General features: G+C 57.0%; 1 protein-coding gene across 7 annotated transcripts; it reads right to left on the bottom strand.

Annotated features, from left to right (window-relative positions):
* Positions 1–308: 308 nt before the first annotated feature.
* UBXN11 (UBX domain protein 11) lies at positions 309–22,388 on the bottom strand. Of its 7 annotated transcripts, none has more exons than XM_019980734.2 (15): positions 22,311–22,388; positions 17,664–17,769; positions 16,877–16,905; positions 16,203–16,301; positions 14,721–14,821; positions 14,211–14,265; positions 13,628–13,704; positions 11,262–11,370; positions 3,726–3,940; positions 3,387–3,464; positions 2,312–2,429; positions 2,084–2,187; positions 780–853; positions 563–703; positions 309–482 (listed from the first exon to the last, which is right to left on the bottom strand). In XM_019980734.2, exons 2-15 carry the CDS (start codon positions 17,732–17,734, stop codon positions 326–328), a joined length of 1,428 nt encoding a protein of 475 aa, XP_019836293.1. In that variant the 5' UTR covers positions 17,735–17,769; positions 22,311–22,388; the 3' UTR covers positions 309–325. The 7 variants fall into 7 exon arrangements, with proteins under 7 accessions (XP_019836293.1, XP_070632112.1, XP_070632111.1 ...); XM_070776011.1 differs by having other exon boundaries at positions 14,754–14,821; XM_070776010.1 differs by lacking the exon at positions 22,311–22,388 and adding an exon at positions 21,703–21,827.
* Between the last annotated feature and the right edge of the window lie 964 nt (positions 22,389–23,352).

Raw genomic sequence — 23,352 nt, 5'->3', positions numbered from 1 at the left:
CAGGGTGGGGGCAGTGGCTCTGATGCAGTGTTGAAGTGTCTACGTGCTTGTCCTGTGCGTGTCTGGGCGCAGGGATCCGCTGGCTGCACGCTGGCCCAGGAGCCGCTGGGCTGGGGCGGGGCCCGGGCCCTCCTTCCCCTGGAGCAGCTAAGCCCTCAGGGCCGAAAGAGGAACATACAGGACAAAGACCCAGGGCCAGGGCCGCCCGCTGGGGCTCGGGTTACAGCGGATCGGGTGGGCGCCGCCCCCTCCGCAGAGCTAGCGCAGCGGGGCTGCCCCGCCAAGACAGCCTCGCGGAGCAGCCGGTATCAGGCGGGCGGGCGGTTTATTTGGGGCCGGGGGCGGGCGGCGAGGCCCGACGAACCCGAAGCAGCAGCGTGGCGTTGGGCACCAGGCCCGCGGCCTGCAGTGTGAGCGCGTCGTCGTTGTAGACTGTGGGCGGGAACGTACTGAAGATCTCGAAGGTGCTGGGCTCCACGGCCCTGGGGACAGGGAATCACAGATCAGGCTGGGTCGTGGCGCTTGAGCCCCACTGCGGTCGCCAGCCGTGCCCCGCGCCCACCTGGCCTGTGCGAGCAGGGCGCGAACATCGCCGACCCTGTCTTCCGGCCGCATCATCAGCAGGAAAGCCTGCTCGCCGTTCTCAGACTTGATGCGCAGCATGGAGAGCAGGGGCGCCGGCGACTCCGGAGACTCCCGGCTCCTGCGGACCCAGAGGCCGTCAGTGCTCCCCCGAGGAACTCAAGCCCAGCGTCCTCACCTCTCCACTCGGCCCTCACCTCACACGCTCAGCAGCCAAGGCAGGCGTCTCCACCACGATCTCCTGGATCCGGACAGGCAATGGGCAGCAGTTCTGGAAAGCATTGATGGAGTGGACAGAGCCCTGGACCCTGCCAGAGTCAGGGCCTCCCCCAACCCCTACAGGGGACATCTCCCTGCCCAGGGATGGATGAGACCAGTGAGCCAAAAGGGGCCCAGTGTGTAAACTGGGGCCCAAGGAGAGGAAACAGAAGGGAAGCTTTGAGAGGTGGCTCCATCATTCCCTTATTCTAGTGGGGAAGACGTAATCCGACAGCGACCAGGCTGGATGCCTAACCCAGCATTTCCCTAGGGAAATGACACCTGAGCTGACTGAAGGATGAAGAGTTCTTAGAAATGGAAGGAGGGCGGGGGAAGGATATCCCAGATAGCATAGATGAGAGAAGGCTTCTGAGAAGAGGTGATATATTCGAGAGTCTGGAAAATCCCATGGGCGGAGCCTGGTAGGCTACAGTCCATGGGGTCCCAAAGAGTCGGACACGACTGAGCGACTTCACTCTCTTTCTTAGTTCATGGGGATCAGGCTGGACTGGGAAGAAAGAAAAGGTAAAAGATGGGAAGAGGACCAGGAAGGAATGACAGGCTTTACCTAGGAACCACTGGAGGGTTTCAACAGGGAAGAGCCAAGATCCAATTTGCATTTTTAAAAGGGCACAGAGGCTGCTGGGGAAGGATGGCTGGCAGGGTGGGAGTGGAGGTGAGGTCAGTGAGGGGGCCACTGCAGTTGTCTTGGAGACACGGGAGCCTGGGCTAGGTTGGCAGGGACAGAAATGGAGAGAAGAGATGGATTTGGGAGCAGTTCTGGGGATCGACAGATCTGGCAGGACTTGGCCACGTGTGGTGAAGGCAGAGTCAGGGGTGGAAACGGGTTTGGTACCTTTCACGGGGAGAAGAGGACAGGGAGTGAGAAGAGGGAATGGCAAGTTCTGTGAAGCCCAGGAAGGTGTATTTCAGACTGAACCTCGAGGGGGTGACCTGGACTTGGGCTCACCCCCAACCTAGAGTCCCCTGACCTGCCCGTTCTTACAGCTCCTGCTCCCATATTGTGCCAGATGCTTTCTGGTCCCTACTCAGAGCCCTCAGCAGCTCCATCATTTCCAGGAGACGGTGGAACAGCTAGCTGTGAGGGGCCTGTCTCTCCATGCAGGCCATCCTGAGGGGCCCCCAAGCCTGAGCCTCCAGATTAACCACTGCTCTGGCCAGCTGGGTGAGGGTTGATGGCAACCACACACAGTAAGGCCCGGAGAGCCAGGGCTGGGCTCACCTGCAGGGTATCCCGGATCGGGCCCCGGATGTCAATCACCTCGCCTTGTCGGATCACAAATTTGGGGAGCCTGTTCAGAAACTTCTCGGCGGTCATCCTGGAGCCTGCAGGGAAGGCATCGGGGAACCTTGGTCGGGCGGGGACTGGAGTGATGGTGGAGGAGGCCCACCTGGAGCTTGTTGGGCACAGCATTCCCACCACCTGGCTCAGCCACAGGGCTGAGCTCACCTGAATGCTCTATGCTGTCCAAGGGTTTTCGAATCCTCTGCAGGCCTACCACGCGGCCCTCACCTGGGAATGGGTCCAGCCCATGCTCTGGGTAGACCTGACTGCGCAGGTCACTCACCTGGCAAGAAGGAAGGGAAACAGTGGCAGGCACAGCTCTTCAGCCCTGGGCTTCATCCCCACCCCTCCGTGCCCAGAGACCCCAGGAATAGGCCCGCGGGGTGGCCTGACACAATCCCCATTTTACAGATGAGGAAGCGGAGGCCCTGGGAGAGAGCAGGAGACCTGCCATTTGTGCAGCTCTCACCCACCTGATCCCTGCTCTCCCTGCAAGCTCCCCTCATCATGCCAGCTGGAGTCACAGTACTGACATCCCCCTCCCAGAGCAGGGGAGGGATGAGGGTGTTTAGGAGAGGCCAAAGCCTGGCTTGGCACGCACTGCCTCGAACACCCCCGGTCGTGACTCACGGTAGTTTCCAAGCCCGGCTGGCGCGCGCTCCCTCACATGCTCACATTGTGGAACTAACACACCACCCTCGGGGGCACCGCCTCAGGTTGGTCCAGTCACCCTCATCTCACCGCCCACCACCCCCACAGCAGGGGGCTGGCTGCACCTCAATTCTTTAGTTCCAACATCTGCCTCCTCCCAAGGCACTGCCTTCCACCCCAACCAGGAGACGCCAGGAGCCCCTAGGGGGAGCCAGGTCGCTTTTGCATGGACTCTTCACTGTCCCCAGTTGGTCCGGGTGTCCTGGACGTGGTGGAGGAGGGTCCCAGGCAGCTGAAGGCTGTGCTTCGAGGCAGCCAGCAGGGGGCACTGCCTGCTGCTCAGCCACCAGCCTTCCCTGCTTCAGGCTGCTGCTGCTGCTAGAGCCCCAGGGGCCACCACAGCCTCCCAGCTCCCTTCCCAGGCTGGTTTCAGGCTCCCTCTCCTTCTGGAGAGGTCATCAGATGGTGGGGGGGGGGGTCCCCTGAAGTGGAGTAGCGCCTCTAGGTGAGGCCTGAGAAAGCAATCCCACCCCCCCTGCAAAATCCCCACACTGGGAGTGAGTGAGTGGATCTGGGATCAGCCCATCACCTTAAAGGGGACGCCATCAGGGTACAGCCGCTGGAGCTCTGAGGGGAAGAAGCCATCCAGTATGTCTCGGAGGCAGCGCTGTGGGGAGAGAGGTCGGATGAGGCCTGGGCTGGACCCTGTTTCCTGTCTAGATGGCAGGCTACGGGGCCGGGCTCCCTCTGTGGATCCTACTCTGGAAGTAGAGCCCCATGGCTCGGGCAGGTAGGAGTGCTGCTGAAGGCTGCACATGAGCCTGGGGTGCTGGGGGAGAGCTGGGCCCATTTAATGGTGAGCAAGGGGTTGGCCACCAGAGCAGCTTGAGGGTGCTTGGGCCTGTCTCCCCGTCCCTGTCACTCCTACCTGTGTGGAGGGATCGTGGAAGGGCCGGAAGGGCCCATCGAACATCACGATGCCATTCCGGTAGAGCCTCAGCGGGATGGGTTCAAGGGTCCGGTGCGGCACTCTGTCGGGCACTGGCATCACCTGGGTGTCGCTGTCCTCCACCAGCTCGCTGAGATCTTTCAGGCTGGCCAGCAGCCTGTCAAAGTCCACCTCGGGAGGAACCAACGAGTCCCCTGGCAAAGCGGATAGACACCCATAAGCCTCTCTTAGGGGCTGCTGTGTGTTCCGGGGCCCTGGTTTCCATGGCCCCTTCCCACGCTGGGCAGGGGACTTAGCATCTCTTTAAGTGACCCCCCTGGAGAGGGAGAAGGACAGCTGACCTAGATAATAATACTGGCTGTCTTTTAGTGAGCATCTGCTTTGTGGGAGGGGTTTACCATCTATTATCCTATTCTCTCTTCATGCCAACCCTATGCTGTAGGGACCATGAACATCCCCATTTTCCATATTAGGAAACGAAAGGCTAGAGGTTAAAGGCTGGCCTAGGGACACACGAGTAAGTGGTGGGAGCAGGACTCATCCCGGGTCAGACGTGCCAGGCACGGGGTTAGCAGCTGAAAGGCTCAGTGCTGAGTTCCCAACGGTCTGAGCTCAAATTCCAGCTCTTCCCCTCCTTCCTGCATCACCCTGGTCAAGTCATTTTACCGCTCTGCACCAGAGCATTCTCTTCTGGAAGGGGATGATGACAGTACCAGGAGGGTGTGAGGATCCAAGAGGACCATGTAAGGCTTCCAACGAGCATGTGTCTGTCAGCTACTGTTAACAAGTCCACCGCGCAGGAATGGGCTACGAGCCAGGGCTTATTTATCTCCATTTTACACATGAGGAAACAGGCCCACAGAGACGGAAAGTGACTTGCCCCAGGCCACTTGGTGAGTTAGAAAAAGTGGTTGACCTAAAATCTGTTTTTCCCACCCATCTGCACCATCAGGAGAGGGAGGCGAGGGTCAGGACAGCCACTGGACAGAATGGACATGGGACAGACCTTGGATTGGACATATGTTTCTTGAGTCATAGAGCCCTTTGACAAGCTGGCAGCTTTGGCCTCTGCTTCTCCATATAGCTGTTCCTAAGCTTCATGGGGTGCAGGTGGGGTGGTGGGGACAGTCAGGACAGGTGCCAGCGCAGAAAGGGGGACAGGGCAGCTGGGATGCTGGTGGGGGGCAGGCCAGGAGCCTGTTCTCAGTCTTTGAAGGGATCTAGCCCCCAAGTCAGAGAAGGCAATGGCACTCCACTCCAGTACTCTTGCCTGGAAAATCCCATGGACAGAGGAGCCTGGTAGGCTGCAGTCCATGGGGTCTCTAAGAGTCGGACACGACTGAGCAACTTCACTTTCACTTTTCACTTTCATGCATTGGAGAAGGAAATGGCAACCCACTCCAGTATTCTTGCCTGGAGAATCCCAGGGACGGGGGAGCCTGGTGGGCTGCTGTCTTTGGGGTCACACAGAGTCGGACACGACTGAAGCGACTTAGCAGCAGCAGCAGCAGCCCCCAAGTAAGTCATCTACTAGGGTGGCAAGGCTACAAAATACTGATGACTGGGGACTTCCCTGGCAGTCCAGTGATTAAGACTCTGTGCTTCCAATACAGGGGGCGCAAGTTCGATTCCTGCTAGGGAAACTGAGATCCCACATGCCTGCCACACGGTGCAGCCAAAAGCAAAAAAATGAAAACAAACACCGGTGGGGCTTTCTGGTCCTCCTTGGAAGTTGTTTTTCACCACGACAGCCAAGGTGCGGCAGGATGTGGGTCAGGATTCTGGGGACCCAGTTCCATCCCCCACAGAGGTGCAGTTGCTGTACCGGGGGAAGTACAGATGTGGGCGGCCCTATTTCCTGTTGCCTTTGTGGCTGCTGCAACGGTAGGCCCCAGCTGGCCTTCCCCTCTGCCTGTCTGCACCTTCTACTGCTGTAGGGGCTGCACCTGCCCCACCCTCTCCTAGGGTCCCCTGGGGTCCCTGAGACTCCCACGAAAAACTCACAGAACATCCTGGGTATCCCTGGTATGAGTCAGAACAACATCAAGACACTATTTTCCTTTAATAACTAACTACTTTCAGAACATCTCCGTAAACCTAAAAATAACAACAGAGCAGCTCATCACTTTCCACGCCTGCCCCTGTCCCTAGCTTCCTACAGATGGGAAAGCGAGGCCCAGGAAGTCACGTGACTTGGCCAGAGGAGGCCATGCAGAGCAGAGCCAAGAGGAGCCGCCTCCTGGGGCCTGGGCTCTTTCAGGGAGCTCTTGGGTCGACAGGAAAGGCGCAGGCAGAAGGCCAGGGGAGGACGCCCAGAAGCAACAAAAGGGAAAGGGACAGTTTGCCAAGGAAATCTCTCCCAGCCAGGGTGGAGAAGTGAAAGCAGGGTGGGCTGGCAGGTATCAGATGCCACAGATCCGAAGTGAGACAAGGCACCCCCAGAGAAGGAAACTCAGCTCTGGACAAGCCAGGGCCGAAAGAATAAGGCGGGAAGAGCCAGGCATCACCCTCTCGCAGCAGGGAGTGCTCAACAGAAGCCGGGGGCCCCCCAGACCCCCAACAACCTGGCAGCCACGTCACATGGGATGAGGCAGGTCAGACAGAGGTCAAGTGGGGCACTTGCTCTCTGAGCTGCAGTTTCTCCAGGGAGTTGGGGGGAGATACTAGAACTCTCCATCCTTCCCACAAGATCCGGGGGTGAGCTGACTACATGCCGAGCACCGAGAGGCAGGCCTTCCTGCTTCCACTCTACAGATGAGGAGACTGGGCCCAAGGAGGCAACACGCCCCGGGTCACGCCGTGTGCAGGGCCCAGGTGACCCTCGGCCTTTGTCCTCTGTGGCCACGCAGGCTGCCTCTCAGTGCTGGTTCTTCAGATTCTGCTTACGGGGCGGGGGGCGGGTTCCTTCCCAAGGAGGGGCACAGTGCAGGGAGACCCTCATCCAACTTGTGAGGGCCCATGATTTTACTTCCGGAGGGGAGTGCTGAGGCTCGGAGATCGAGTCCACGCTCCCTGACCCTCGGGGCCCAGAGCCTCTGGGCCCCAGCTCTGCAGCCGCCGTCGGAAGGCTCTCCGGGCTCACGCTCTGGGGCCGTACGAGCAGGGCTACCACTTCCTAGCTGTGGGACCCTGGGCACGTGGGCCAGCGTCTCTGGGCCTCAGCTTCCTCTTCCACACAACGAGGACGATAACAGGCCGCACTTCACAGGGCTGCAGGGAGGCTCACGGGAAGTGCCTGGCAGACGGCCGCTGCTGTCACTCGTGCCCCTCCCTCTTGCTCACCTCAGGGTTCGGGGCGCCCTCTCACCACCTCTGAGGAGGCCCTTGTCAGGAGCCCCTCCCCTCACCCCGAGCCTGGGTCCCTGTTCCTCCTGGGCTTCTGGAACCCTCGGGCCCACTCTCGGTCCTTGTCACAGGTTGTTGTCATTTTGTCTGTCTTCCTGGCTACACCAGCAAGAGCATCCAGCCCTGAGCCTGGCCCAGAGAGCGTTGCTGAAGAAGCCCTGGACCCACTCCTCCACCCACCACCCCGCCATCCAGCAAGCGTGCCTGGAGCGGCCATGCTCTGCCCGCCCTGAGCAGCATGGTGGTGCCCACGCCCAGGGTTCTGCCCTCCTCAGGCTCAGACTTGAGCAAAGGAGACGGAGACAAACGGTGCCCGTGGCATGTGGTTAAGTGCCACCAATGGGGCCGCAGGGCCCATAGGAGGGTTAGACCCTGTGACTACGTGCAGGTTGAGTGGGGGGCCCACCCTGGGCTGGCCCCTCGTGGGGGGCCCACCCTCGTGGGAGGCCCAGCTGGCTGCCGTGAAATGCCAGCAGTGGCTGAGGCACCCTGGCAGGCCCGTCCCCAAGCACCCAGGTGAAGGCGGTTGAACAGGAAGCAAACCCACTGCTTCCACACACCTGCAAGCCAGGCCCTGCTCTGGGGACTTTGCCTACAGTTGCTCCACTCTTCAGAGGAACCAGCAGGGAGAAAACAGGCCCCCAGAGCCTGGTTACCTCCGGCACCACAACCAGCCTGACTCAGCAGGGTCCGACTGCTCAGGCCACTCCTCTGAGCATCACGCTGCCCATCCCCCCTCATCCTGTGCAGGGGCTCCGACCACCCAAGCCAGGGCACCCAGGCCCTGCATAGGCATCTGCCCCTGGCCTTTGGGTCAAGCGAGCCCGTGCTGGCGCTCCGGAGCAGAGCAGGCCAGAGCAGTAAATGGACACAGTCCCTGGTCACTGACTGCGCATCGACCCGCAAGGATGCGCCACACACACTAGGGGCACGCGGGGCTCTCCATGGCCTGGGGAGGGGTGGTCAATCGTGCCATCTCCTCACTTCACAGGGCAGGATGTGGACTCAGAGGGGAAAGCGGTCTCCCCGCACAGGGTCTGACCACGCCCCCCTCTTCAGCCAGGGCCTTTAAGGCTTTCACTCTAACGCAGGGCCCTTAACCATGTGCCCAGGCAGCTGCAGGGCGGCACCATGCCTGGCGCCAAGCAGGCGCTCCATGCACATTTGCTCGAGCAGGTGGGCTTTGAGCTGAGCTTCAAAGGAGTGGAGAAAAGGGGGCAGGGCACTTGCAGGGGAAGTGGTCACAGCACAGGCCTGAGCTGGTGGGAGGCGGCCAGCCTGCCTGAGGTCTAGGCCAACCCAGTTCCAGGGGCTCGAGGGCCACCTGGGGATGAGTGAAGCCGGTTGCAGCCCCACAGAGGAGGCAGGGTGGCTTCCGGAGCGGAGATGCAGGAGCCTAGGCTTGGGGAAAAGGGTTGGGGAGGTGGGGATGGTAGGAGGAAAGCAGGAACTGGACAAGGGGTTGGAGGACTGAAGTGCTCAGAGGGGTGGGGAGAAGGGAGTGAGGACTCAGAGTTGGCCGGAGCTCTCAGCCCTGAGGCGCAGCACCTGACTCGAAGGTGGTTAGGACCAGAGCTGAACGGTGCCTTTCATGTCTCTGCACACCCCGCAGCGCTTGGCACGGCCTCCACGCAGCTTACTGGTGGGAAGGGGAGAATGACCGGGCCCGGGGCCAAGCCCTTGCAAGGCTTCCTCTCAAGCCCCTAGGCCCTTCGTTGGCCTAATCAACTGTCCTCCCTAAGGCAAGAGTCCCAGGCTCTAGAAAGTTTGGATCAGCCTGTTTGCCTAATACAGATACCCCAGCTCACCTGTCAGCTGGCCTGCTGCCCCAGGGTCTGCGGGGGGTGGAAGCCAACAGCTGTTGTTGAGTCACTAAGTCGTATCTGACTCTTTTGTGACCCCCATGGACGGAAGCCCTCCAGGCTCCTCGGTCCATGGCATTTCCCCAAGCAAGAAGATGGGAGTAGGTTGCCATTTCCTTCTCCAGGGGATCAGACAGCCTAAGAAACAGGCCAGAGCAACAGGGCCAGCCAGAGACCAGCTTCAGGGACCCGAGGACCCTTGGGGCAGGGGCAAGCTAGCCCCTGGGGACAAGGCTGTGGGGAGAAGGGAAAAAGCTGGGGCAGTCCCTAGAGAAAAAGCTGCTAGAAATGAGAAACATGTTGTTCCTCTGGCAGGAGAGCTAAACTGAGGCCCCTCCCTGCTGAAGAATCGAAAGGCAGAAGACGGAGAGCTCGCGGTCGGGTGGCTTTCACAAGTGACTTCAGAGCGGCCGTACTCTGAGCAAAAACAAACAACGCAGGGGAGGTGGGGCTGCTCTCTCTTTGAGGGAAGAGGCTGGAATCCACAGAGCCAGGTCCAGAAACTGGCTGTCTGGTCTGACCTCTTCCCCAAAGGAGCAGGGAGGCCCCACTGCCCAGGAGGACGTCTGGCCTCCCACAAGTCAGCAGGGCCACACGAGGCCTGAGCCGGCACACCACACGGGGTGGGGTGGGGTGGGGGGTGTGTGTATGCGCGCGAAGTGCTGGCAGGCCTTTGGTCCTAGACCCCAGGGAGGGACATTCTTACAGCTTCTGGCAGTTGCCTGCCAGGTCTCGCCTTTCATCGGGGCAGAGGTCCTTGGAGACACTGAGCACTCTGCACAGGGTTCAGCTCCTGGCACGGCCTGAGCGCCATACAGTCCCCCAGCTTTGCCATGTCCCAAAAGGACTGGGCATCTTCCCCACAGCCCTGCTCCCCAGGGTCCCCCCAGGTTCCTCCCACCCTCTGCCTGATGTACAGTCATCGTCAAGACCAGGGATTCTCTTCCTAAATCTCTCTGCTCTGCCCCTCCTCACCAGCCCCACCCATATGCTGGGCATCATATTATCTTCTACCCTGGATGACTGTAACCACCTCCCAATGGGCTCTCAGCCTTAAGTCTTGCCCTTTCCCTCAACAGTCTTCAGACTTAAGTGCCTCTGTTTTCTTATCTGTAAAATGGAATCATTCCTGGCCCATGTCAAGGCTACTTATAAAAATGCCTTAAGTTAGTAATGTGGTACAAATGGGAAATGATACTTTTGCAAAAAGGGTGAGGGGGTTGTGCCCTGAGACTTAGGGGGATCTGCTCAAAGTGCAGAAGGTGGGACTCTCAGGTTTTCAGCCTGGGTTTTTACCCAGCAGGAAACTTATGAAATTAGGACAGGGTAGGTGCCTTCCAGATGGTCCCGAGGGCCAACCCCATGCTCCCACGAGACTGCCACTGCCTTCTGATGGCGGAAAACAATGAGAGCTCCCATTTGTGGACTGACAACCTGCAAGGTCAGTGCCAGATGCTGTGTCCAACTCACGGCTCCTAATTAACTCCACAGGGAAGAATGAAAGTGAAAGTCGCTCAGTCATGTCTGACTCTTTGCGACCCCATGGACTGTAGCCCGCCAGGCTCCTCTGTCCATGGGATTTCCCAGGCAAGAATGCTGGAGTGGGTAGCAGTTCCCTACCCCAGCCCCATCTACTGATGAGGAACTGGAGGCTCAGAGAATGGAACTTGAGTATCCAAATCACACCGGGGCTAGGTGGGAGGGCGGAGATGAGAACCCACCTCACATTCTGGTCACACCCAGGATAAGTGTGACCAACTCCACAACCTGGAGAACTACCTTCCAGGCAATGATGGAAGAATGGACCCAGCTTTCAGAACCCAGCCAGTTCAATGGCCCCAAATCTCTGGAGTGCATCCCTCTGGATATTAGCGGTAGAGTTAAAAAGTGGTGGCGTTCCACAGAAGTGGGTGGATTCCAATGGTTTGCTACAGATGAACCTGGAGAGGCAGTCTAAAGAGGTGGCTGAGCCCTTGGACTGAGAGGCGGCTTCCAAAGGATGGGGAATCGCTTCTAAGGGCCACAGCTTTTGAATGGGTGACATTTTGTAAACTATAGTGCCTGAGACAAGGGAGGTCTTGTTAACATTTTGCATCTCTGGGTCCCTGGAGCCTTTAGCAACTTGAGCAAGCAGAGTCCGGGGTTAGGTGGTCAGTGTTGGAGGCTGGGGCCTCTCTCTCCTGCCCCCGTGACAGCAGCAAGGCAGAGGAGCGGGGGCGCGAATGAGCTGGTGTCCCAACAGCTGCGGGCCATCCAGAGCTGTTGGAGTTTCCTTTGCAGGAGGGGCCAGGGTGGACCCCCACTCTACCTGGCTTCCAGAACTTCTTGGCCGTCATCCAGTCCCTCTCGCCATCCTCCGAGTCCTCCTGGTCCATGGGCTCACCCACCCACTGCAGCCCGTAGTCACCGAGGAACCGCTGGGAGGAGAGAAGCCGGAGGCATCAGGGGGCGCTCACTGTCAGCTCAGCCCCTTCCCAGGGAACTGGTGGCATCATGCAGCCCCCCACTTCAGGTCTTGGCCAATGGGGCCGTGGGGTTATGGGGCCAGGCCTCTGGGCCACTTCCTCGCTGTGGCCTTGGGAGGCCCCTTCTCCTAGAGCCTGAGGCTTCTCCTTGTAAAATGGGAGTTGTCAGACAAAGCTTGTGAAGATGACTGACGTGTATGTCCTTAGCACAGACCCCGGCACAAGTAGGAACTCGCTGAAGGCAGCCATGATGGCTGCGGGAGGCCGTGTGGGTCTGGCCCGAGTGGGAGGAGGGGCAGGAACGCCTCGCTCTGCGGGCTCAGAGGTATGCCCACCCACGTGTGGCCTCTCCAGGGCTGGCCTCACAATCCTTTGCCACAGGAGGGCTTCTGAGTCGTCCATACTTCCTGGTGCTGCTTCCTCATCCCCACGCCCTTCCTCCACCCACTCCCGCTGGGCCTCCAGCCCCACAGCTCACTGCAGCTCCTTGCAGGCGGCCACTTGCCCAGTGCCTAACCCAGCAGGCACACTTCTGTGCTCATCTCTTGCAACATGTTCCTTTTCAGTTTCAGATTTCTAGCCACTTAAAAGACCTCCCACAGGCATCTCGGACTCAAAATGAACTGGCCCAAACAGTCAAGATTCCCAAACGTCGATCCCTCAGCCTCCTGGTCTCGGTCAGTGGCGCTGGCTTCCTCCATCACCTGATCCTCTCCCTGCCCACCCCCAGGACCCCCAGGCCTGTGGCACCCGTGCCACAGCAGACCTGAGTCCTGCACCCGCTCTGCTTCCTCTCCCCTGGGCCAAGCCACAGCCCTCTTCCTCCCGGACCGCCAAACTGCTCGTCTGCCTGCCCTCCCCGGCCCACTCCTCCACCTCAAACCTGCCTACGGTTTCCACACTCCGGGATCCTGTTCCCCACTGCGCCTGGCTCCGGGATGTGGTCCCTGTGGCCTCTCCCCCTTCTCCCTTTCGCTCCCCACAGCTCCCAGCCACAAGCCCAAGACATGGCAGGAGGAAGTGGAAGCTTTCCTCTCTGGCTTGGATCCTCTTTTCCCTGATACCTCGCCTCATCCTCTGTATCTCTTGCCCAACGTCACCCCTCAGAGTGGCCCAAATCCCGGCTAGTCTCTGTTGCGTCACCCCTTGAACTATTTCAGCGTATTCTGTACTTGTGGCTCTTCCTACATACTTGTATATGTGTCTGTCCCCTCTAGACTGTCAGCCCCACGAGGGCAGGACACATAGGAAAGACTTTGGATGAGTTTCCTAAATTAAGGGAGCAACAGATGCATGAACAGTGTGAAGGTGGGAGCCCCAGTGCCCTCTGCCCTGGGTGGGCAGCCCTCGGCCCTGTGGTGGCGGCTCAGCGAAGCTGCATGGCTGTGGGCAGTATCCCAGCGGACTTCTCAGGGAGCAGCTGTGTGCCCACAGCCCCAGGTAGGAAGAGGCCTGGGTGCCAAGGGCCCTCAGCTGCAGCAGCGGCTTGGGAGTTTGCATCTGTGCTCTTAGGTTGGGGCTTTGGAGAGCAACTCTGTGGGGCGGAGACCTCAGGAAGAGCTTCTGACAGGGCTGGTGAGGGAGTTGGGGCGTGGGGGGCAGCACTGAGGAAGCATGTGTGCCCAGGACCCTCCTTGGAGCCTAGGGTCCCTCCGGTTCAAGCCTTGCTATATGAGTGGGGGCAAGACAGGTGACCCTGGGTGAGTGCAATGCTACCTCCAGAGGCAGGGAGCGGCTATGAGCGACACGGCACGCACACACGGCCAGGCCCCACCCAACAGGGGAAAAGCGTCCTTCCCTCCCTCCCTCATGGAGTCTATGGTCCCCCAGAGAAGAAGAGGTGTGGTTCTAAGAAAGCCCAGGAGGGAGAACCTGCCCAGGTCAGAGTTCAAGGGGGTCCCCTAGGGAAGGGCCCCCGGCCTCAACCTGACACTTTGAGAGGATGAGTGAAAACTCACCAGGGGGAGGTGGGAAAACCCATTTCAGGTGGAAGGGACGGCACTGGACCAAGGTCCTGAGGTGGGAAAGGACTTGACAGAGCCACAGAACCCGAGGCAGGTCCCCACCGTGGCCGGAGGAGAGTGGGTGAGACGAAACTGAGGAAGCGGGGAGGGGCCCTGTGTGGGGTGTGCGCTGAGGAGACCCCAGAGAAGCGGGCTCTGACCCTGGCTCTGGGGGCAGACAGCTGTGGGCACGCCACCTCCCTCACCTCCATCTCCCCAACCTGCCGCTGCAGCTTCGCACACACCGTCTCCAGCTCCTCCTGCCGCTGCAGGCTCACCTTGCCTGGGGAGGTAGGGGGGAGACGGGAGGGGTTCCACGGCCCCTGCACCTAGGCTGCCAGGCTGCTCGCTTCTGGCTTTGACCAGAGCTTTGGCCCGAGGCTTACCTGGAGAAGCTGCCCCTCTGAAAACTCAAGGGATTCCCCTGAGAGTCACCTCTTGGCCCCTTCCCCTGACCTTGAAGAGGGGACACCCGGGCTCTCAGGAGGTCACCAACCTCCATCCCCCCACCCGCCTCCCTCAGAGCAAGGCTCCTGGGGGCGGCATTTCCTCCAGGCTTTTCTGTACTCAGGGCTGGGCTAGGGCTGTGCCCCGGGGGACTCGGTCCCACACAGAAGGGCACCGTCCTGGGTGTTACTGCTCCTCTCTGGGCTCCGTTGTCCAGACCACTCCCCCCCATACACACACACGGGACTCAGCCAGATGCTCTGGAGCCCTGATGCCCAGGGGTCACTAGCCCCAGGGGAGGTGCAGGGGTGAGCTGGCCAGCCCGCAGAGAGGGCCTCTTACCCTGGTGCTTCTCGAGAGTCTCCACCATCTCCTCCAGGGCCTGTATCTTCCGAGTCTGCAGCAGGGAGGTGGGAGGGGAGCGGGCCTGGTGGCTTCCAGAGCCCACAGGAACCCCTTCCGGATGGGAAGAGCCTGATTGAAGCCCCTGTCCCACCCTGGGTGCAGCCACCGCTCCTGTACCTCAGATGAGCCTTTTTGTGGCTCCACCAAGGTGGGGGAAGGGTGTGGGGCACCCCCAAGTGCCCAGCACTAAGCAGCCACTGCTGCCACCCAACCTGAGGGTGAAGGCCTAGCTCGGCAGTGAAGACCTTGAGGCTCCGTGCTCAGGTCACAGGGACCCACATCAGTCCCAGGCCAGACGTGGCCCCCGAGGTGGGAGGTCTGGTCAGGGAGATGGTTCGAGAACCCATCATCTCTGGCCTACTGCAAGAGTAGCCTCACTGGCCTCCCCAGCCCGGGCCCTTCCACCCCTCCGACCAGACCCTGGCCCTCTGCCCGCTGGGGGCCCACCTTGGACAGTATCTCATCAGTCTGGGCCTTCACCTGCCGTTCCAGATCCCGCAGTTTCCGTGTCAGGGTGGCCACCAGCTCCGAGTCATTGTACACGGGGACTGCCAACCAGACAAGGTCCTCGAACCCAGCCTAGAGCTGAGGCTGATGGGGTGGGGGTCCAGGGGAGGGGGGAGAGATCCCCAAACGTGGAAAGAGGCGTGCTAACAGCAGCTGCAACCTATACTATAGCCTGCCAGGCTCCTCTGTCCATGGGATTCTCCAGGCAAGAATACAGGAGTGGGTCACCATGCCCTTCTCCAGGGGATCTTCCCAACCCAGGGATGAAACCAGGGTCTCCTGCATTGCAGACAGATTCTTTACCTTTGGAGCCACCAGGGAAGCCCCTAGACAATGGGGACTGTTCTAAACACTTCATGTGTCAGCTTTTCTGAGGAAATGAACTGCTTTGGGAATCTGAGGCACAGAGATTCAGTAATGCACTCAAGACATACAAAGAAGTGGTACAACATCCAGGTCACATTACAAACAGTGTCGAAAAGTTCACCCTCAGCTGAATCACATGTCTAATCTCACCCCTAATTCACAGGCAGTACAGTGGACAGAGGAGCAAGTTAATGGCACGGGGACAAGTCACAATGGGGCCCATCCTGCAGGGCAGGTGGCCTGGACTCTTCAAAAAGCATCATTGTTTAAAAGAGGCAGGGACTCTGCTCTGCAGAAGTACAACAGTAAGACGCATGACACGACTCTCACGTAGAACCCAAATCAGTGAAAAAAGCTGTGGGAGGAATTTTGGAACACGGGGATGTCAGTTACTGAGTTGTTCACATTCCGAGGTGTGATCACAGCATCGTGGTTACGTATTTCCTTCTTCCTAGAAGACGCACAGGGAAGTGCTTAGAGCTGAACTGTCACGGTATCTGTGACTGATTTCCAAATGGTTCATCAAAAAAAATACACTTGTGTTCCTCCAGACGTGTATATGGAGAGAAAGGAAGCACAGCAAAATGTCACTTATTACCGAATACAGAGGGAGGATGTGTGAGCATCTGTTGAACTATTTCAACTTTTTTGTTGGCTGACAATGTTTTAAATTAGGGACTTCCCTGGTGGCCCCGTGGTTAAGAATCTGCCTTGCAATGCAGGGGACATGGGTTTGATCCCTGGTCAGGGAACTAAGATCCCACGTGCCATAGTACAACTAAGCCCACAGGCCGCAACTACGGAGCCCTAGGTGCCAGCCACAGCCTGCCCTGGGGCTTGAAAAGACCTGAGCTAAGGGCAGGGCCCATGTGCGGCTTCATGCCAAGCCAAACTCTGAACAGGTCTGGGGTGCAGGCACGTGCCCAGTCAGCCAGGAGCAGAAGCAGCTGCCTCTGACCCAGCAGGCAGGAGGCGAGGCCATACCTCTCACGGCCTCTCTCACTGGGGTCTTTCCTGATGCCAGGGACTCAGACCCCTTTGGGCGTCTGCACTCACCTTGCCTACTCACAGGGGCACCTATGCCACCATAGCAGGAAGGGACAGAGATCCTTTCTTCTGAGCCATGAGCGCCATTCAGCATGTCCACCTCATCTTCTGCAGACAGGGATGCCCGGGTCACCGCTCTGCGGCTGAGGCCCTGGGCCCTGGCCGAGATGAAACAGCCTGTACTCTGTCCCTCTCCCCCTTCCCACTCCCCACGTATGAGGAGATAAAACTTGGGGTGCTGGAGAGCAAGGATCCAACCAGAACAGGCCTCTTGTTCTCCCAGCCCAGCTCCTGGGGGGCCCTGAGGGGCCAAAGCCTGCATCAGAGTTGGGGCTAGAGTGCTGTTGGGATGCAAAGGTCTGAGCCTGCAGGAGGCAAGGCAGCCATATGCGGACTGGGCTTCAAGGAGAAAAGGCTGTAATGGGCTGGAGGTGGCTGTCATGGGCGGGGGAGGCGGGTGGGGGTCTGGTGCCCTCAGAGCCCACCCCACAGTGAGCAGAGGGATTCCAACGTTAGTCAGGACATCCCTGTTCAGGGTGTGGAGTCTCCTAACCCGAGGGCTGCGGGCAGCACTGTCGCAGGCCAGCCACCCCGACTGACAAGGCAGTTCACCGTGCTCTTTCTCTCCATCCGCCCAAACACAAGGAGGCGAGGAGGGCCCGTGGGCCAGAGCCCACACTTACCATTTCCGTAGATTTTTATCCCCCGCCTCCTGGGAACGGGCAGGAAGGAGAAGGAAGACAGACAAGTTAAGACCCCCTGGACTGCCATGGCGAGGTGGGGGGTGCTTTGGCACCAGGTCCCCCCTCGCCAAGCCTAAAAAAGATGCCTCGTGAGGACACCCACCCCCAATCCCATCCTGGCCAGGGGGTGAGCCAAGGCACAGGCGTCAGGGTATCTGACTCCTCCCGACGGAGACAGATGGGCAACAGCTGAAGGGCAGAGCCTTAGGGAGAGGACCACAGGAGCGCCCCAGCCCAGGGGCCCAGCCCCAGCTCTGCTCTGAAATGGCTGCAGGACCCCAGGCCTGTCACTTAACCTCTCTGGACCCCCTTGGCCATGACACGGATGACTCAAAGTGGGGTTCAGAAGAACAAGGAGAGGGGTAAAAAAAAAAATGCTTTGCAAAGATGAAAGCGACAGAATGATGACTAGGCTTCCCTTCACTGAGAGCCCAGCATGTAACGTGGCCAGGCCCAGAACGGCTGGGCCATCAGTGTCTGCAGAACTAATTCATGAACAACGAATAAATGGAAGAGCTACCCCACAGCCCACACCTCACTGGAGGGTGTGCTTAGACACATGGACAGCCTCCCAGAAGACGGGACGAGAAAGAAGAGGTGGCCAGGGAAAGATACATCACTTCTTACTGCTTCCCCAAGACGCTAGGAGTCAATCTCTGAGTTCATGGGAGGGGCCAGGAGGAGGCAGGGGCATGGACACAAAGATTCCAAGAGGCTGGCTCCTTACCCAGGATTCACAGGCTCCGACTGTAGAGGCACTCTCCGGGTCTTGCCAAGGGAGGCCAAAGGTGAGCTCATATTTCTACTTCTAGATTCTAGCCATCGGGAACCCCCTGAGAAGAAAGAAGTCAGCCCTTGGGGACAGTCACTGAGGACCAGGGAGCAGCCTGAAACCTGCCCTTCCCTGCCTACTTTTCCGAGGAGAGGGCACTGTCCAGGGGACGGTGCCCCTCATGTCTTCCCACAGCCCCTGCAGAAGTTTCTGGAGGCAACCTGGCCTCAGGATCCCATGCTTGATGCCCACCTGCTCCGCTGGATATCTAGCTCTCTGCTCTGCTCCTGGAGGCCTCTGGCCTAGCAGTACCCGAGAAATGGGCAATGGGGTGCGATGGGGGCAGAGGCTGGCCACTCGACCAGGACTTCCGCAGACCTCCATCCTGGGCACAAGACCACCCAGGTGGCCAGGGGCTTTTGTCCATCTATCAAGGACCTGGTCCTCACAAAGTTGCTCATCACAAAGCCCGGGTGTCCCTCCCCTCCTACTGGAACCAGGTGCCACTTCCAACATCTCAGAGCCAGAGAGGGGCAACCCCAAGGCAGGGTTCTACCAAGACACTGCACGTGGCAGGAAGTCAAGAGCCAGGCTCTGGACAGGCTCCAGCACCAGTATAGCCTGCGCCTCACTTTCCTGTAGCATAAAGTGGGGATGGTAACAGTATCAGCCAGGCAGGGGTAACACACTTAAATCACCTAGCCCAGGGCCACACGCAAAGGAATTACTTAAAAATGTAACTTGTGACTGCTGATGTTATTAGCACACAGAAGGCCCTCATAAATGTTTGTTTCCCTTCCTTTCCTCTTCCCTCAGGAAAGATGAATGAACATCAGGGATGCAATTAAAGGTCACTATTCAGTGAATTAAGTGTATCATGTGGCCAATATCTAGACATGTTGGTCAGACGACCTCCACTAGATCCTGAGTCAAGTCTTTAGCTCCACTTTGGAAATGCATGGCCCTGGCCTTCCCCCCGCATTTTCCCGTGAAGCAGGGACGGGGACCTGCATCACCAGGAGGCAGCTTCCTTGGTCCTGATTCTGGAGTTTGGGACTCATGCCCCTCCCTCACTCAGAGGTGCCCTCCAAGGACCAGGCCCAGAGTCTCCTCACCCCATCACCCAGCATCCAGCCTCCCCAATCTGCCCCCAGCCTACCTGCTGCTAAGTCACTTCAGTCGTGTCCGACTCTGTGCGACCCATAGACGGCAGCCCACCAGGCTCCCCCGTCCCTGGGACTCTCCAGGCAAGAACACTGGAGTGGGTTGCCATTTCCTTCTCCAATGCATGAAAGTGAAAAGTGAAAGTGAAGTCGCTCAGTCGTGTCCGACTCTTAGCGACCCCAGGGACTGCAGCGCACCAGGCTCCTCCGTCCATGGGATTTTCCAGGCAAGAGTACTGGAGTGGGGTGCCACTGGTTCCTGCCATCTCGCTCAGGCATCCTCGCGGTTTGTGTGTCCAAGTGTGATAGCCCCTGTGGCTCCCTGCACCAGTCTCCACACACCGCCAGAGGGATCTTCTTACACACAAAGCTGACAGGTCGCTTCCCTGCTAAATACTCCCAATGGCTCCTTCTCACCCACAGGAAAAAAAAAATCAAAATTCCAGACTTCCTTGCTGGGAGCTGACTGTGGCACAAATCATGAACTCCTTATTGCAAAATTCAGACTTAAGTTGAAGAAACTAAGGAAAACCACTAGATCATTCAGGTATGACCTAAATCAAATCCCTTATGATTATTCAGTGGAAGTGACAAACAGATTCAAGGGACTAGATCTGATAGACAGAGTGCCTGAAGAACTATGGATGGAGGTTTGTGACACTGTACAGGAGGCAGTGATCAAGACCATCCCCAAGAAAAAGAAATGATAAAAGGCAAAATGGTTGTCTGAGCAGGTCTTACAAATAGCTGAGAAAAGAAGAGAAGCAAAAGGCAAAGGAGAAAAGGAAAGATATACCCATGTGAATGCAGAGTTCCAAAGAACAGCAAGGAGAGATAAGAAAGCCTTCTTCAGTGATCAATGCAAAGAAATAGAGGAAAACAATAGAATGGGAAAGAAAGACTAGAGATTTCTTCAAGAAAATTAGAGATACCAAGGGAACATTTCATGCAAAGATGGGCACAATAAAGGACAGAAATGGTATGGACCTAACAGAAGCAGAAGATATTAAGAAGAGGTGGCAAGAATACACAGAAGAACTATACAAAAAATATCTACATGACCCAAATAACCACAATGATGTGATCCCTCACCTAGAGCCAGACATCTAGGAATGCGAAGTCAACTGGGCCTTAGGACGAATCACTATGAACAAAGCTAGCGGAGGTGATGGAATTCCAGTTGAGCTATTTCAAATCTTAAAACATGATGCTGTGAAAGTGCTGCACTCAATATGCCAGCAAATTTGGAAAACTCAGCAGTGGCCACAGGACAGGAAAAGGTCAGTTTTCATTCCAATCCCAAAGAAAGGCAATGCCAAAGAATGCTCAAACTACCGCCACAATTGCACTCATCTCACACGCTAGTAAAGTAATGCTCAAAATTCTCCAAGCCAGGCTTCAACAGTACGTGAACCCTGAACTTCCAGTTGTTCAAGCTGGTTTTAGAAAAGGCAGAGGAACCAGAGATCAAGTTGCCAACATCTGTTGGATCACTGAAAAAGCAAGAGAGTTCCAGAAAAACATCTACTTCTGTTTTATTGGCTATGCCAAAGCCTTTGACTGTGTGGATCACAACAAACTGTGGGAAATTCTTCAAGAGATGGAAGTACCAGACCACCTTACCTACCTCCTGAGAAATCTGTATGCAGGTCAAGAAGCAACAGTTAGAACTGGACATGGAACAACAGACTGGTTCCAAATTGGGAAAGGAGTAGTCAAGGCTGTATATTGTCACCCTGTTTATTTAACTTATAGGCAGAGTACATCATGTGAAATGCCAGGCTGGATGAAGCACAAGCTGGAATCAAGATTGCCAGGAGAAATACCAATAACCTCAGATATGCAGATGACACCACCCTTATGGCAGAAAGCAAAGAACTAAAGAGCCTCTTGATGAAAGTGAAAGATGAGAGTGAAAAAGTTGGCTTAAAACTCAACATTCAGAAAACCAAGATCATGGCCTCTGGTCACATCACTTCATGGCAAATAGATGGGGAAACAATGGAAACAGTGAGAGACTTTATTTTTGGGGGCTCCAAAATCACTGCAGATGGTGACTGCAGCCATGAAATTAAAAGGCACTTGCTCCTTGGAAGAAAAGCTATGACCAACCTAGACAGCATATTCAAAAGCAGAGACGTTACTTTGCCAACAAAGGTGCGTCTAGTCAAGGCTATGGTTTTTCCAGTGGTCATGTATGGATGTGAGAGTTGGACTGTGAAGAAAGCTGACCGCCAAAGAATTGATGCTTTTGAAGTGTGGTGTTGGAGAAGACTCTTGAGAGTCCCTTGGACTGCAAGGAGATACAACCAGTCCATTCTGAAGGAGATCAGCCCTGGGATTTCTTTGGAAGGAATGATGCTAAAGCTGAAATTCCAGTACTTTGGCCACCTCATGCGAAGAGCTGACTCACTGGAAAAGATTCTGATGCTGGGAGGGATTGGGGGCAGGAGGAAAAGGGGACGACAGAGGATGAGATGGCTGGATGGCATCACCAACTAGATGTTTGTGAGTTTGAGTGAACTCCGGGAGTTGGTGATAGACAGGGAGGCCTGGGGTGCTGCGATTCATGGGGTCGCAAAGAGTCGGACACGACTGAGCAACTGAACTGAACTGATCCAAACAAAAAATTTCCCTCCTTTTTCCCCTCTAATCCCATCAGTTCCGGAATCCTGCAGGGTAAACCCTGCACCTTTCTCACACACAGCTCCTCCTCCCGTGGCGCCGTTGGCCATCCTAGAGGGACTCTCACTGCCCTTCTTTGGGGCTGTCACAATGGCCCCAAACCGACTTCCCTGCTTCCAATCTCACTCCAAGCCAATCCAACACACCTTCTGCAGATCAATTTTCCCATGTGATCATAGGAGACCCCTGAGGACAACGGCTATTCCTTTCCTTCCGCCTGGGGACTTCTTGAGCGAAGAAGGGCTGTGTCTCCTCCCTCAGATTGGGAACCCTGGGGACAAAGCCACGTCTATTCCCTTCACTTTGGGTTTTTTCTGGGGGGGGTGGGGGGGGAGGGGGGGAATGATGGGGCGGGGAGACTGTGTCTTCCTCCTCAAGCCGGAGGCGGCTAAAGGTTAGACTGCCTGCCTCTTCAGACTCAAGCTTTGAGAGTCAAATTGGTCTTCCAACAGGTCCCAGTGCTCTCCAGCGCGGACACGGGCCAGCAGGCTGCACACCTTCATTCCCTAAATCTCAGCTGGAAGCGCTCACCACGCGACTTCTACCACGAGACCCTCCCTGGAAGTCGTCAACCCTCTGCCTCCGCCCATAGCCGTGGTAGGTGGCGGCCTGAATCTGCTCCCAGGCGCGGGGAGTCTACTGGAGGGGCCGGGATGTGGGGCTCGCATGTCCTCGAGGCTCTCGCGGTGAGGGCCCCAGCCTATGTGAGAGGGACTCCACGAGCAGAAAGGTCTGGGGCCTTTCTGTAACTCACCACGCAGGCCGCAGAACCACCCGCGGCGCCGCCATCTTGTTGTCACACGGTTTCCCAGGCGACCAGGACCCGTGTGCTTCTCATTGGCTAATGCATGAGGAGTCCCTGAGCAACCAGGAGGCAGCGGAGGCGGGTACAGCTGTCTCTACTCGAATTCTATTGGCCCACGAAGTCTAAACTCATCGCGGGGAATACTGCGAATCCCAGAACCCACCGCTCTGAGCGGACTCGGGGTTTAGGGAAACTTGAGAGTCCTTTCCTACTACCCCAGGGCACAGAAAGCGGAGAATTGGGATTAGATTCACGAAGCTGCTGGAAGCCTCTGGACCTGAATGTGCAGTCCTGACCATGCCACTGTTTTATTAAATTGATTTTGGGAGAAATTACATTTATCCTGCTGAGCTTGTTTTTCCATCTGATCAGTACAGTACTAAAGGGAAGTTATTTTGAGCATGAATTGAAATGATGCAAGTACTTAATAAATGCTTCTTAAATCTGCATTTCTCTGCTAATTTCTTGGCGCCCCAAAGAGACGCTCAGATTCTATTTCCTTTATGTAAAAATTCGAGTAAGACTCCTGCCGTTGGGTGAGATACTTAGAGTGACTTTGGGTGAGACCCTTCCCCCTCCCGAGCCTCACATGAAAAACAACCTGTTGGATTAGAGCAACTAGAGATAGTTTTGTTAAGAGCATGGTCTTTGGCACCAGGAGTCCCGGGCTGTGTGTGTGTCCTTGAGCAAGTTACCTTAATTTCTTTTGTAAAGTGGGGATAATATCAAACCAGTCAATCCTAGAGGAAATCAACTCAATATTTATTGCAAAAGCTCATGCTGAAGTTCCAATAGTTTGGCCACCTGATGCGAAGAGCAGACTTGTGGGAAAAGACCCTGATGCTGGGAAAGATTGAGGGCAAGAGGAGAAGAGGGCAACAGAGGATGAGATGGTTGGATGGCATCACTGACTCAATGGACATGAGTTTGAGCAAACTCCAGGAGACAGTGAAGGACAGTAAAGCCTGGTGTGCTGCAGTCCATGGGGTCC

Source organism: Bos indicus, chromosome 2, assembly GCF_029378745.1.
Source record: "Bos indicus isolate NIAB-ARS_2022 breed Sahiwal x Tharparkar chromosome 2, NIAB-ARS_B.indTharparkar_mat_pri_1.0, whole genome shotgun sequence".
NCBI classification, from domain to species: domain Eukaryota; kingdom Metazoa; phylum Chordata; class Mammalia; order Artiodactyla; family Bovidae; genus Bos; species Bos indicus.
The sequence above is the reverse complement of the archived record's forward strand: the minus strand, read 5'-3'. Positions and strand labels throughout refer to the sequence as shown.

Bases quoted from the DNA above. Each gene is read 5' to 3' on its own strand.
- UBXN11 (XM_070776006.1), bottom strand. From the start codon at position 16,635: ATGACAGCCACCTCCAGCCCATTACAGCCTTTTCTCCTTGAAGCCCAG. The intron at 13,705-14,210 runs GTAAGAGGCCCT...CTACCTCCCCAG, and splicing joins GACTCTCGAGAAGCACCAGG to GCAAGGTGAGCCTGCAGCGG. The intron at 2,430-3,386 runs GTGATGGGCTGA...CCTTCTTGCCAG, and splicing joins CTGATGGCGTCCCCTTTAAG to GTGAGTGACCTGCGCAGTCA.